At 40.2% G+C, this 16,429-nt stretch overlaps 1 protein-coding gene across 1 annotated transcript in view; it reads left to right on the forward strand.

The window, feature by feature from the left end:
- The window catches only part of LOC124608105 (5'-3' exoribonuclease 2 homolog), a 419,776-nt gene that overhangs the window by 198,849 nt on the left and 204,498 nt on the right, over nucleotides 1–16,429 (forward strand). Inside the window, exon 18 of the mRNA XM_047139960.1 lies at nucleotides 5,512–5,624. Coding sequence (XP_046995916.1) covers nucleotides 5,512–5,624 — 113 coding nt within the window. The remainder of the gene's footprint in view (nucleotides 1–5,511; nucleotides 5,625–16,429) is intronic.

Here is a 16,429-nt window from a genome sequence, read left to right on the forward strand (position 1 = left end):
AAACCATAGAACTTTTACTATCCTTTCCACTTTACCTTATTTTATAAATGCACTCCATTTAATGTTCTCTGTTTCTCATATCTCATTATTTATGTACCATGATATTAGGTCACACAAGGTAAAGAGCTTTATTCTGCATCAGCTTCATGTTTTGCACATGTACTGTTTGAAAGAAATCAGACCATTGACAAACTGTAAGCTCTCACATATACACAGCTTTTATGTGGAGAGCAAATGTCCTACAAAATTTGTTTATTAAGTGGCCTATCACTAGATTAATCCTCTTCAATTAATCACTTAAGATATCCTTGTCATTGCAAAGGTTCATGTTATGGAGAATAGGCTGTTATTCATTCCAAATGTTTCCTAGTACATACTTGTTATAATGCTTGAAAATATCATTACAGATTTTTCTTCTGCTTTTTACAGAAGCATATTATCCATTTATTTCTATGTTTGAAGCAAAATTTGATAGCTGAGAGAAGCAACATGTGTAACTGTCCCATGCAGAATGATCTGGGGCATTGTCATGGAGCAAAAAATACCCCCCTGGGACAGCTTCCTATAGTGCTTCATCTTGACATCCTGCTGTAAGCTTGTAAGGATATTTCTATAGTATGCACATATGTCGGTTTGCATAGAGCAAGTTAGCACCACTCCATGTTAGTCCCAAAAACATTCAGCAACACCTTGTACTCGATGGTGATGGGGTCTTCACTTTTTTGATGGTAGTTGATTCATATTTCCACTGCTTACTTTGTTCCTCAGACAAATAGTCATAGTGATACGCACAGCACTCATCCACAGTGATAGGCAAATAAAGGAGTTATCTGAATTGAGGTTGATACAGGTGCAACATTTTTGTTACTGCCTCAGTTTGGTAGGTTTTTTGAATAGGTGTGAACAGTTGCAGAACTCGGTGAGCATCAACCTTTGTCATAGTAAGAATGACGTGTAAGATGTTGAAAACTGATCTGTGACTGATTTTTGTGTTCTCCACTTTTGTCTTGATTCTATATGCTGGTCTCTGAGCAACAGGGCCTCCACTTCTCCTATGACTCCTTTCTCTCTCTCTCTCTCTCTCTCTCTCTCTCTCTCTCTCTCTCTGTGTGTGTGTGTGTGTGTGTGTGTGTGTGTGTGTGTGTGTGTGTGTACCTTTTTGTTCTTATCATTTACACTTGTTTGGCTGTACTGGAAGGTCTCTGTCACCTAACTGTTATGTCATATGAGGTTGAATTGTTGCAGTAACCTCCTCCAGTCCAGCATTGATAGTTGCAGCATTGTTACTGTTCTAGTGCAATACTTTAGTGTATTGGTGGGCTGTGCCATTTTGTTTTGGTTCTTCTGGTGGAGTGATACAGTACTATGGTGTGGGGATTTCAAAACGTGTCAAATCAGCAGACATGTACCTCAAGGCAAACAAAAAATTAATTAATAACTTTGTTTTTTGAGGTGATAATTAAAACTTCATGACTACTACTCATAAAAGTTCTATTCATAAAGTTCCCCATCCCCCAAACTCTACACCGTGGAGACCCAGCTTTAGTTAAATCATCATGAGATCTTTGTTGCTCATCAGATCACTGTTCAGAAGCATAATGAGAGTATCTCCTTATCTCTTTATTTTATTTTGCAAGTAAATTTTTACTCACTTTTCTTTCGTGACACTTTACAACTGTCGTGACGAAAAATACAACAGTCAGCACAAAAAACATAATTCAAAAGGTGAGTTTCACATGCAGGTATCCAAATGCATTGCTTTTACATTCCAGTGTCTTCAAAATCTTTCTGTATCTGTTTTGATTATGTGCAGATCTGCAAAATGAGGATGGCCTGTAACTATACTAATCCAGGCCGGTATGTTACATCTGTGATTAACAAGAACTGAATACATCACTTGATTCCTCCCCCAGCATTGTTAATTCCGCTATCAAAGTAATTAGGACTGTGGAGTGTTTAATGACTATGACTTAAAAGGCAGTAAAAAATTTGTAACTTTTGAACAGTTTCTTCATCCAAGGATTTGGAAAAGAAAGGAAGAAAAGAAATATTAATCAGAAAGAGAGAACTTGTTTGAAGCAGGTGTTATGAAAAATTTCTCAGTTATGTGAGAAGGAATTCCAGCTTTGTTCACAGTAAAACTGTGGCTTGATCGACTGAAGTACTGGTCGTGTGTCGATGAAATGTTTATTATAATTGTAATGGCATTGTTGTGGACAACATGCTAAAAACATTTTCATTCACTGAGGAATTATCATGCCTAGATGTAAGTTCTGGCACATTAAAATGGAGGCAAAGCCATCTTGCTCTTCTCTAAGATTCCTTATCCAGTGACTGTTCCTTTTTCATGTCCTTTCTTGAATTCTTCAGTATCCATGTGCATAATTTCTCTACATGACACCATACATTCAAATTTACATAGCTGTTTCGTACAAACCAAGCAAGTAGAAGCAATAGTTCAAGCACTTGGCTCATATTCAGGACGACTGGGTTCCAAACTCCCTCCTGGAAATCTAGATGTACATTTTCTGCAGTGTTCTTTTTAGTATCCCTATCACTAGACATCGTGATGGAGGCAGATAAGCTGGTGTGATTATTGCAGCGGAATATTGCGGACAACTGCCATGGGGGATACACGTAATGTGTGATTCCAGATAGTTGGCAGAGTCCATTTAGTGTCTTAATCAGTCCCTGTTTGAGATGTTGGACTCCTTATTACGGTCATACAATCAACTGTTTGAATATGCCTTGGGCCAGGCAGAAAATTTTGAGGCACACATTTCTCTTAAGCCATCAGTGGTGCCTACATTGTTGCTCCTGCCCTGTCCCTTTTTCATGCGCAACATGGCAAATGCCGAGTTGCAGCATTGGCAGGCTCAGGACATCATTTCTCTTATTTCGTCGAGTCAGTGGGTCTCCCTTTTGGTGGGGATTCAGGAGCTCAGCGATGCCATGCAACTTTACAGTGAGTTTAAACAGTTGGTCAGCAGGGAATGTGTCATGGATTCTTATACTGTTCTGTGACCAGAGGAGTTGCTGGTGAAGTTGTCTGGTGGTTATTACTTTTCACACATCATCTTGCATCATGCTTACCTGCAATTGCTGTTATATGCAGTGCAGCTTCTCAGACTATCTCGGTACTCAGCACCCCCTTTGGACTTTACCAGTTTAATCAGTTGCATTTTGGAATCTCACCCGTGCTGGAAATTTATCAGCGATAATTGTAGCAGGTGATTCAGAACATCATCTGTTGTGTAAACTATCTTGAGATTATGTGGTTATGGGCTTTGCACAGGAGGAGCATTTATGAAACCTACAGATGGTTTTCTAAAGCCTTCTGAAGGATGGCCTTCGTTGCAGTTTTTTCATCCCAAGGGTGCATTATTTGGGACATGTGCTTGTCAAAGATGGGCTCATCCCTACAGACAAACACATCAAAGCCATTGCCAACATGCTGGTGTCAAAGGATCTGAAGTCCAAAGGATTTGGACTAGATTTCGTATTATGCTAAGTTCATTCCCCAGACTATGCACATCTGTCATCCTCTTAAGCAGCTTTGTCAAAATGGCATTAAGTTTGTCTAGTCTGCAGAGGGTCAACAGGCTTTACAGTCCCTCAAACAGTGTTTGTGCTCTGCTTCCTGTTTGGCTTCTTATACACTGGGTAAACTTTAACTCTGGCCTGTGTTGTGTCCCAGTGTGACATTGGTGTGATTCTGTCCCATCGGAAGCTGGATGGCACTGAACAGCCCATTGCGTATACATCAAAGATACTTTCTTGTAGTGCAGCGTAGTTATTCGCAGGTGGAAAAGGTGGTGTTGACTATTATGTACGGAATTAAAAAGTTTCACTTTTCTTGTGTGGGGCAAGGTTCCTCCTAATCACCTTATTTGGTCCTTGCTCCATGTTACCTGGTAGGATTGCCCACAACTTCAGAGGTGGGCTCTCTTTCTCAGTAATTACCCTGTATGACACTTATTACCACTCCACCACCCAGCATGCAAATGCTGATGGGCTATAGCTGCTACCAGCATGGCCAAATTCAGTGTTTGACCAGCACGAGGCTCTCTTGTTCATTTTAGACGATACCTTGTAGCAAACTGCGCTGGATTTTTGATTGAAAATGTGAGAGGTCTCTACCACCACAACCACATACATGTTTTTCTGGGAAATCATTTTGGCTGTCCAGATGGGTTGGCCAGAGTGCACCTTTTCAGGTGTGAATCTGGCCGGCAAAACATTTTTTCCTCACATGTGATTGACACAGCTTTGTCCAGGGGGTCCTCATGCTTGCCACAGAAGAGCAATGCTGTCAAGTGGTGTAACCCCTCCCCCTCCCATTGTTGCATCCTGCATACTCCAGTTGCTGAATGCATTGCTCTGGAGTATGTCTTGTATGAAGGCATAGGTGTGGTGTCATGTATACTGGTTGGTGATTGATTGTGACGTTGAAATCTGGTGAGGGCTTACGACACAGAACCAGGCTATGCCGATGTGCCAGTTATCATCTTGGGCAGTCCTGGAACACCGTTGTGACATGGTGCATGTCAATTTTGTTTGTGCATTTTCGGGCCATAAGATGGAGTAAAGTAAAATTTATTCTCACATACAACAAAAACTGATTCAGTGACATTTTGAATCTCAACCTGAGAAAACTTGAAATCTCAGAGAACTATTTTGATGAAACAAAGTCAAACTCTGTAACCCAATCTGAGATGCACAACATGGGGCTGTTATGATTAATGATGTTTTCTGAAGCATGCCCAGAGCATATGATATTAGACAACTGATGGAAATGACCAGCACTCAGCTCAGGTAACCTAGGTGTGTCAAACCTATACTCATAAAGGTCTGGCTGACTGGCTGAGATCCCTGATGTGTGTGGGGTTCGGAGTGACATGGGAACACATGTATTTGCTTCCAGGTGTCATGACTGGGGCAGCCAGTGCCCTCTTGTTATTATCTTTGACATGTGATACAAAGGAAAATTAATATTGTGATGTTACAATAATTGACTTATTGTTCTGTAATAAATTAATGTTCCCAGTGAAATAGTCAGTTACATAACAGCTGAATTACATTCAATGGGAGACCCTGAATGAAATTAAATAAATTCCAGTTACATTTGGTTATGACAACACTTTCATTGCAGCCATACTGTGTTTAACGCATATTCTTATTGGTACAAATGCCTGATGAAGGTCATTTACCAGTTTCTGTTTGAGTGAAAATAAGTGGGGCAAAAAATGAGGAATATCACAGGAAAAGTACCACTGTTGGCAATGCTGTATTGTGGAGCATATGTTTGTAGCACCTTTTTGTTTCCATAACATGCTTTAATAATGTCATAACTTCTATTAAAATCAATTACAAGGATTACCTGGGTAAATGCTTTTTCCTTCTTGGGCATGTGAATTAAATCCTTAAATTAGTATTGATATTTTGTTACCGTGTAGTTCTGAGAGATACTCCTTCATTCCAGCAAATCAAATGTGATTTCTCTTCACACAGGCATTACAATCAAAATTCCCCACAACAGGCAACAGGACTGTACAACCAGTTTGTTGCTGGTGGAATATTACGGCTTTCTAATACCTTCCAAAACCAGGGGTCTGAAGGTGGTGGTAAGTATTTTGACAGCAAATGCATCATTTTCTTAGTATGGACCCCCCCTCCCCCTCTCTATCTATCTCTGTCTGCTGAAAGACAGCAGCAAATTTGGCCAGCAGCAGTAATATATGAACATGAGTATCTTAGAGTTTGAGACCACTGAAAGGAAACCCTCATTAAAGTGCTTCTGTGCCAGATCTAATAACAACTTGAAACAGTTGAAAACAGCAAAATTCGATTTTGTGGATATATGGGGTGTTAAAGAAAAGTAGTCCACATTTTTAGAGGTGGTAGTATTTATCAAAATTCCAGAAAAACATGTCCAGTTAACATATCCATGACTTAAGAACTATGAGCACTTGTTCAGTAGAAGAGATGTCTTTCACAGTAGCAAAGATGGAGAAGTGTTCATAGCTCTGTAGGTATGCATTTTGAAGCCCATGTTTAGTGGACAGTTTTTCATGTTTGGTCCGACCTACCACCTCTCAAAAAATGGAAGGAAAGAGCTTGCAGTAGAAGAGCTGGGTGTTCCACAGTAGCAAAGACTCGTTCTTGTGATATGCATTTTTACTGGACTTTTTTTCTTGTTTTGGCACCACACCTGAAGGTATTGGAGACTTTGTTCAACACCCTGTATATGATTCTTTTGACAGAAAAACCAGGAAAAAACTTATTCTAAAAACATAATTAAAATTGCAGGTGAATGGACAGAGCACAGTAAAATGTGGATCACTTATAGAGACAGTAGAAAGCATCCTAATTAAGAGTACAACATAACTTTAATAGCTGAAATTTAGTTTTCTGTGTATACAAACAGGCACTGAAGGCAATTGATTGATTTAGATTTGCTGCCTAGCGCAAGATAATATTATTAGAAGCCACAATATTACAAGTGATAGAATAGTTAAATGGAAAAAAATGTTGAACTTGAAAGAGTGAGAAAAATTGCAGTATATTGTGACAAAACTCAACTAGATGTGGTAGAAAATATTGGCAGTTTCTGAATAACATGATAGCGTTGTGAGATATAGTTATGTCAAATAAATAAGCTTGCACATCTCCTTTGTTTCTTGTGTGTTGTGCCATATGATATTGCAAGTTCTTAATATAGATAAGTATTTCTTGTAAGTTTTTTTATCTGCTTGTAAATATTTGTGTAGATTGAAACAACTACTGCTAACATACCATTCATCGACTATTTTTAAAGTGAATTTCTGCGGAGAAATAATAATGACTTTCTCACATAAAATATGTAGTTTCGCCGTGAAAAATGCAATTGTGTGACTGAAGAAGCCTAAAAACTTTTCCCTGTGAGCATAGAACTACGTCTAAACCAGGGGTTCTGTACTTGTGCAGAGGTCTTGCATGCATGCGGATGTATGTTGCCCAAGTGCACATTTTCCCTGCTACTGCACTGTGCTGTCTGAGCAAAAAGAGGGGAAAGGTTAGAGGGGAGTGTGTGTGTGGGGGGGGGGGGGGGGGGGGGGGGACTGGAACACTCCACATGGCAGTTTAGTCACACAAGGTACCAAAACATTTTGCATGTGGCTTGGTTTCATATTTCTAAAAAACGCAGATCATAGATAGAAAAATTATTCATCATTATTATTATTGTTTTATTTTTATTTATTATAATAAAAATTTATATCTCACACAACCTGTCACCATATGGACAGACACATACAATTTAGCAGATTTTTGGCACTCAGTTTGTCATGTAGTTGTGACTTATTCACGTTCCTATTTGAAAAACGCCTTTCACACACGCATCTTGATCAAAACACTATATCACATTTGCAACCTCATTATGGACAGAAGAAAACAACATAGAACTTCTGGATAGTTTTAACGTAAAAGAATGTTGTTTGTTTTAAGTACAACCAATCACCATAGTCCACCTCATTGTGAGTAGGTACACTGTTCAGATTCAGATTCAGTAACAACGAATACCATGAAGAGTGGACAGTAACATACAATAGTACAGTTTAATACTTCTGAGAACGGTATGTCCACTGCACAGTAAAAGCCTATACCACTCGTCAGCCTGACAACAGTACTCTGAAGCTGGCTCTATGATGGTAACTGACTAGTAACACTTGAGACTCACTGTAGTGTAGGACCAGCCAACCACTCTGAGGGACCTGCACCAAATCGCCGTTGAGGAGTGGGACAGTTTGGACCAACAGTGCCTTGAAGAACTTGTGGATAGTATGCCATGACGAATGCAGGCATGCACCAATGCAAGAGGACGTGCTACAAGGTATTAGAGGTACTGGTGTGTACAGCAGTCTTGCCCACCATCTCTGAAGGTCTCGCTGTATGGTGGCAGAACATGCAATGTGTGGTTTTCATGAGCAATATAAAGGGCGGAAATGATGATTATGTTGATCTCTACGAGGTGTGGCTAGAAAAAAACCGGACTAGTACTGGTGAAACAATAAAACGAATGCAATAAGGCTGAAAGTCGCGTGGCCTGTCACGTGACTCTCGCTCCGCCTACTGCTAGAGTTTCATCAGCCTCCTGCACTCAGTCTGCCCGTGGCGTCTGTTTTAAGTAGTTGACGTTTTGTCTGTGTGTCGGAAAATGTTGAGTGTACAGAAAGGACAGCTTGTTAACATCAAATTTTGTTTCAAACTAGGAAAATCTGCAAGTGAAACGTTTGTAATGTTACAACAAGTGTACGGCGATGATTGTTTATCGCAAACACAAGTGTTTGAGTGGTTTAAACGATTTAAAGATGGCCGCGAAGACACCAGTGATGACACTCGCACTGGCAGACCATTGTCAGCAAAAACTGATGCAAACATTGAAAAAATCGGTAAACTTGTTCGACAAGATCGCCGTTTAACAATCAGAGCAGTGTCTGAGTTAACAAGAGTTGACAAGGAAAGTGCTAGGCAGATTCTTCATGAAAGTTTCAACATGAACAAAGTGTGTTCAAAAATGGTTCCAAAGTGTCTCACAATTGAACAGAAGGAACGCCGAAGAATGATTTGTTCTGACATCCTGGAAAGCATTGAAAGTGATCCCACCTTCTTACAAAATGTTATTACTTGCGATGAATCGTAGTTTTTTACTTACTATCCCGAAACTAAACGCCAATCGATGCATTGGAAAACTCCTGGTTCTCCACGACAAAAAAAAACACGAATGTCAAAATCGAAATTCAAGGCAATGATGATTGTTTTTTTTTTGACATCAAAGGGATTGTGCACATTGATTGGGTACCAGAGGGACAAACAGTGAATCAGCATTACTACATTAGCGTCCTGGCTACCCTACGTGAGTGAGTACGGAGAAAACGGAACGATTTGTGGAGAAAAAAGTCATGGATCCTTCACCAAGACAATGGCCCAGCTCACAGTGCGTTGTCAGTGAAGACGTTTTTGGCAAAACACAACATTCCCATCTTAGATCATCCACCCTACTCACCTGATTTGGCCCCCTGTGACTTTTTTCTTTTCCCTAAAGTCAAGTCAGCTTTGAAAGGAACTAGATTTGAGACTGTTGAAGCAGTAAAAGAAAAAGCGACGGAAGTAATGTATGGACTTACCGAAAATGATCTGCAGCATTGCTATGAACAGTGGAAAATTCGTATGGAGCGGTGTAGAGACCAAGGAGGAGAGTACATTGAAGGAGATAACATGAAATTGTAAATAATTGTAAATAAATGTTTTTTCCTGCATCAGTCCGGTTTTTTTCTAGCCGCACCTCGTATTCCAATTTTCTGTACAGGTTCTGGAACTCTCGGAACTGAGGTGATGCATAACTTTTCTTGATGTGTGTATTTAAGTGAAGTTGGTTATAACAAATATTAATTACAGTCTGCATGTAGCCATTCTGCAGTATAATTTACTGCTACAATCTCCATGCTCTCTGAACACTAAGCAAAATAGATGAACATAATTAAACTCACCATGTAGTTTGTCTTATCGACATATCAGGATTGTTGCTGGACATAAGCTTTGATGCAGTCTCACAGTTAACATTGTAACGCAGTCAACAAAGTGACTGTGCAACAGTGTTTGGCAGTAAGAGAAATGAACACAATGATCATATGGATCATAAATTATTCATTCTCTGTCCAAATTTGTGTGTGCTTATTACGACATCACAGAAATAGAAAGCATGTTCTCTGAATGATAAATAAATATTATTGAGCATGCGAAAAATGGTGAAGCTAAAGGAATGTTATCAGGTGAATGTGGTGCACATTGGGAAACGATTGGGGATGAGTGGAAGAAGAGAATGAACTCAGAAGCTTTATAAGCACATTTGAAAGTTGTGTGGGAATGGACAGAAAAAGCACTAAACTAGGAAAAGAGGTGAACTCGGCGAATGCCTTTATAGGTTAATAAAGAGAAGTGAAAATATGCCACTTTCTGGGTCAATTATTAAGCCCAAGCTAAAAATGTCACTTTGACTTACATGACAACAAAGATTTTATAGCTTTCGGTGGATGGTTTTTGATGTAAGCGTAGGCTTCTGCGGCCGTTGTCTTCTTCAATAAAATTCTTCAGGGTATCAGACCGCATCGTCATAATTTTAAAATGCGCCAACGTTTCGGCCAGCGTTGCAGCTAGCCTTGATCAGGGCCTTACGTTAACGTAATTATGACGATGCGGTCTGATACCCTGAAGAATTTTATTGAAGATGGTTTTTGAGATGGAACTGTTACCATGGAATTTCCAAAATGACCATAGAAGAAGAGCAAGGGCTTGCAACAGTGAATCTGCTTCACAGTCTCCTGAAATTCTGCACAAAATAATGCTAGATGAAAATTTAAATGAGCATCAAATGTATAATTGTGATGAAACAACACTTTAGTATCGAATGCTTCCAACCAGTACTCTGGGGGGGAGAAAAAAAATCAGAAAATAAGATGCGTTTGAAAATGAATGAAGATGGAATAACTCTTCTCTTTACCACAAATAAATTGGGAAGCCTATAAACATATCATCATTACAATTCACTTACAGGCATTCAGAGAATGCTTGGATGACGTCTGACATTTTCATCAGTTGGTTTCAAGAAGAGTGTGTTCCATCAGTGACGAAACACAGTAGGTCACTTAAGCTGAGATAGGGAGCTCTAACAGTCCTTGATCACTGTCCAGCTCATGCATTTACTAATGTGTTGCAGTGAGAAGATAAAAGAATAAAAACTTTGTTTTTGTCAAAAAATCATGACGGCATTAATTCAGCTGTTGGAGCAGGGTATTGTACGAGCATTTAAGGCTGGTTATTGCTGTGAAATGCTCACTTCAGTTGTAAATTCAAATGAGGAAATGGAAATGTTCCTGAAATCTGTAAATCTTAAGGGTGTTGCATATTCAGTTTGTCCGACATTGCAAAGCATCGGTTTGATCACTGTTAGGGATTGCTGGAACAAGTGTTCCATAGAATAAAATGCAAAAGATAAATTCTTCAGTGACATAGATTTCAACAGCAAAGGACAACAGTCTGCATGTGATGGTTTACAGTGCAATATTGGTCTTGAACACTTTAATTGTTGGGCCGTCATCAACAACAACTAAGGACCAATTTCAGAGTTCATAGACAACAATGACGTAATTGATGCTGTTCGAAATGAAAGCATTGGAACAATTGATGGACAATATAAATAAAGTGATTACGTAGATGGAGTGACAAAGTGAACCAAACCAAATTGAATTGTTTCACCTGATGAGTCGAAAACAATACACACCAAAGAAACTGCACGAAATGATTTTCCAAAGAAACCTAACCATCTTCTTTAAAGGAGCAGAATGATGATGTATTGTATCCTGCAGGATGTATTGTAAAATATGATATTGTATTTCAAAGTGTACTTTACGTAACATTTTGAAATTCGTGTTTTTGTTTGGTCAACATTTGAGTAAAGTTTGTTGAATTGCTGTACCCTATGTCATAAATTTCTGAAATATTGTACTTCTAATGTCATTTAAATTAAAATACTATAGTACTGCATTATGTGTTGTTCCTAACTTTCCATGTGTTGTTTGTCATTACATGGCTTACTGTGGATGCACTGCGACATGGGAGTAAAGCGTGTCACTCGACAACCACGTTATATCGGGCTTCTACTGTGTTTGAACACTACAAAGGACATAGCGCCACCACTTGCCGCAGCAGGAATATATATAATCTCTTCTACTTGTGGTCAAGTGTACATAGAAACTATGAAAAGAAGCATTAACACCCACCTTAAGGAAACAAACAGTTGTTGCCTGGGCAAGACAGATAAATCAGCAATAGCAGATCTTGCTCTGGGGACAGGGAACCACCAAATTCATTTCTGTGGCGCTATGGTGTTAGCAAGATCTAATCAGTGCTGTGCTAGGATTTACAGAGAGGCCGTAGAACTTCAAAAGCACAAAAAAAACTTTAACAGAAAAGGAGAAGGATTGGAACGCACAAGTTGTGTGGCTTAGTGCTAAATGAAACAAATAGTTCCAACTCTTCCCCACTACAACGTCCGTAACACATGTCAGCGCAACTCTGCGATCGTAGGCAGCAGTCTGGTGACGTCACAAACTGGACAGACCATTGCACGGATACACGTAAACAGTTCAGCTTGCTGAACTGTAACTGCTTTGAGTCGTTAAAACCTCTGATGACATCTCCAGTACTGGAAGACGAAATGTTGAGCGAAGAACTATACCTTAGACTACAGCCTTGTGCCCATAGAACAAGTATCAGTAATTTCTCAACAGCTGTTCATGAAAAGAAATCCGTCTTCCCTCCAGGGATTCCCATTTGAGTTCACGATGCATCTCCGTAATACTTCAGTGCTGATTGAACCTACCAGTACCAAGTCCAGCAACACACTTCTGAATTGCTTCAATCTATTCCTTTAATCCAACCTGTTGGAGTCCAGACAGTTGAACAGTACTCAAGAATGAGTCACACAAGTGTTCTGTAAGTTACTTTCTTTGTATATGAGCTACACTATCCTTAAACAATCCCTATAAACCAAAGTCGACCACTGCCGTCTCTACTATTGTCCTTACGTGCTCATTCCATTTCATGTCTCTTTGCAGTGTTATGTCTAGGTATCTAATTGACATGAATGTGTCGAACAGCACACTACGAGTACTGTATTCGAGCATTAGAGGATTGTTTTTCCTACTTATGCATTAACTTACTTTTTTTTAAGAGCAAGCTGCAATCATCACCCCAAATAGAAATTTTGTCTAAGCCATTCTGTATCATTCTACAGTCATTCAACGATGACTTTTCCCACATACTACAGTGTCGGCAGCAAATAGTCGCAGATGGCTGTTCACCCTATTTGTCAGATCATTTATGTGGATAGAGAACAATAGTGGTCCTATCACACTTCCCTGTATCATTCCTGACATTACCCTTGTCTCTGATGAACACTCACTGTCGAGGACATCTTGGGTTCTGTTCTCGGAAGTCTTTAGCTACTCACACATCTGAGAACCTAATTTGTATGCTTGTAGCATCATTAAATGTCTGCAGCGGAGCACCATGCCAAATGCTTTCCGTAAATACAGGAATGTTGAATCTTGTTGTTGCACTTAATCTGTGGGTTGCAGGATACTGTGAGAAACAGCAAGTTGAGTTTTGCACAAACAGTGCTTTCTGAATTGGTACTGATTTGTATTCAGAAACTTTTCTGCCTGGTATGAAGACTCCCTTGCAGGATCTTAAAAGTAATTACTGATACATGTTGAGAATACTGTTAGGTGCAGTGAGTATCATTTTCAATCGTCCTCTGAATACCAAACTGCTCTTCTTTTGGTCATAGCTGTGGGAGAGTGGCTGTATTGACTTTCCTCTTTGAAAGGGTGTCTTTCTTGCAAGACTGTTTGTGAATCAGTTAAATATAACAACCGTGAAACAAGAATAATTTCCAAATACAGTTAGTGAGGGCACTTATTCGTGTTTTAACGCACTTTAAAGTGACTGAATTGAGGATTTTGTGGTAGGGAGGATGCAGCATGCTATCTCGGATGCAGAGTCATTGACGGATGTGGCAGTAACTTCAGATGTACCCCAGTGAAGTGTGGTGGGACCCTTGTTGTTCATATTGTATATTAATGACTTTGCAGACAACATTAATAGTAACAGACTTCTAGCTGGTGATCCGGTTATCTGTAGTGAAATACTGTCTAAAAAAAGATCCACAAATGATAAGTTAGGTCTTGATAAGATTTCAGAATGGTGCAAAGATTGCCAATTAGCCTTGAAAGTCCAGAAATGTAAAATTGTACACTCCATAAAATGAAAAAAAGTCGTATCCTATGACTACAATATCAAGAAGTCACATTTGGAAACAGTCAACTCATACACTTACTGGGGTGTAATCATTTGTGGGAATGTTAAATGGAATGATAGATATCCTCAGATGTAAGTAAAACAGGTGGTAAACCTCAGTTCATTGATAGAATACTAGGAAAATGCAATTCGTTTACAAAAGAGATTGCTTACAAGATGCTCATGTGCACTATCCTAGAATGTTGCTCAAGTCTGTAGGACCCATACCAAATAGGACTAACAGGGCATATTCAGTATAAATAGGAAGGCCAGCATGAATGGTTATGGCTTTGTTTGGCCCATGGGACACTTAAAGATAGACACAAACTATATTGAGAGAAAACCTGCTTTACTATGTTTCAAAAATTTGTTTTAAATGATGAATCTAGAAACACAGTAAAACCTCCTATGTATTACTCCCACACAGTTCCTGAAGACAAGATTAAACTAATTACAGTAGGCATGGAGGAATTTAAACTATCATTCTTCTCATACTCTATAAGTGAATGGACCTGCGAGAAGTGTGAAATACCGTCTGCCATGTGGTTCACAGTGGTTTGCAGAATAAGGATGTAGAGGTAGACGTGAAGATTTGTCTGGTTTTGAGCACATCTGTCTAGTCTGCCTCTGCTATAGGAAGCTGTAGAAGCTGGAAACCTGTCCAGTAAGGATACAAGTAGGTCAGTTGAAGCATCAGTCACTTTAAGCTGTCTGTCGCTGGCCTACAACTTGTTTCGTAGCTTCTCCTAAGTGGAAAGGAGAAAATGAGTGAACATCTGGAGGAGGACAATTGAAGCAAGTGTACCAAATTATCTCGAAGTTAGGTACTATGAGGACTGTGTGGAAAGTAACTGACTGATTCAGCAGTAGACTGTGTTAGCGAGCACGCCATATTGCTTCTCATTGTCTACTTTAGCTCTTTCGAAGTGGATGTGAAATCCACTGTTTAATACTGTTTTTGCAGCAAAAAATCTCAAAGCAGTCGACATTCAGTTCGAAACTTGTACTGTTCGCAAACAGAATGTGGTGAGTGAAGGCATTTGCGTCAGTGGTGTCTTTCACTTAAGAGGTGAAGGACGAATTTTCATGAAGGTATCAGTGAACGTCCGTCTGCAGTCAACGACGAACTCACCGCGCGAGGTGGCACAGTGCTTTCGCGAGGACGACGATCCGGCTATCCAGATTCAGGTTTTCCCTCATTTCCCTCAATCGCTCCTGGCAAATGCCAGGATAGTTACTTTGGAAGGCCACAGCCGATTTCCTTCCTCATCCTTGACACAAGCAGACCTTATGCTCTGGCTCTAATGAATTCGATGTCGACGGAACATTAAACCCATCCTTCAACAATGAAATCGTCCAGAAAGTTGAGGTAAAATCCTGAAAACTAGCGCTTCTTGATTCTCCAGGTTTCTCGGTGCTTTGCATGAGATTGTGAATAAATATTTAATTAGGGTGCTGCAAGTTGCGTTCTCGTTGAGTTTTAAAATTCCTTTCAGAGGATCACAAAACGGATGACTGCTTATTTGGACTTTCTTCTTCTTCTTTACATTGCGGTAGGAGATGCACTGTAGAACACAATTAGTGACCAGTGGCGAGTCGTAGGTTTCCTGTGCGAATGTGTAGACAAATCAAGTCGATGGTGTAGGGTCGTACTGCCTCGCCAAACACACCTATAAAATCACGCCAAACTGCAGCCACCAGTTTTTTAGATCGTTGAAATGAGTATTGTGTGCGGATTTTATGGAACGTGGACGTTGTAGCGTTAACTTCGGTAGCAATGTCGCATATCCACACGGTGCGACGACGGAGAGCTCAGCGGATGCGGCCCCGGAGAGATCACCGCCCACGCCTCCGTCTGCCTTTGTAGCGCCGAACAATAGGTGCCAAACGAGGCAATCTGGCTGCTCCTAGATTGCCTGTATTTGTTTCTGCTACAGTCACCGTCCGTTTCGCGTCTTCGTCGAAGTCGCCCAGGAGACTCATCTCTCTCTCTCTCTCTCTCTCTCTCTCTCTCTCTCCCTCCCTCCCTCCCTCCCTCCCTCCCCCACCCGACCCCCGCTCCCTTCCTGTGCTTTTTAATGTACAATATTTCTGTTGTCTCCCACGCCATACTTGTTTCTCTGGTAGCGAGGTGGGAGACGGGGTTTCATGTGGATAGGGTCAACATATACATTATACTGTTTAGTGCAAAGGAACTACGCAGGCGACTACATTTGCGAATGGAACAAGGGAACAGGAAACGCCTGACTCTGTTCGCTCCATAACCTCCTCCTTGTCGCCGAGCATGGTGGATCAGTCGCAAACGATGAGAGTGGAGTTCATACGGTGGGAGTTTAGCCTTTGCGCTGTTTCCCTTCTGCTTAAGGCGAATGCTGGAACCTTTCTTTTAAAAAACGTGGCGACCTGTTTTCTTTCCCAGCCTGTATCTGAGCCTGCAATATGGCGTTCCCTGAGTATCTTCATAATACTTCATAATACTATATTGTTGTCTAATAAAGCAAACTAATAAAACAATACTGAAAGCAGTCGGTCA

This window comes from Schistocerca americana, chromosome 1 (assembly GCF_021461395.2).
Source record: "Schistocerca americana isolate TAMUIC-IGC-003095 chromosome 1, iqSchAmer2.1, whole genome shotgun sequence".
Lineage (NCBI taxonomy): Eukaryota > Metazoa > Arthropoda > Insecta > Orthoptera > Acrididae > Schistocerca > Schistocerca americana.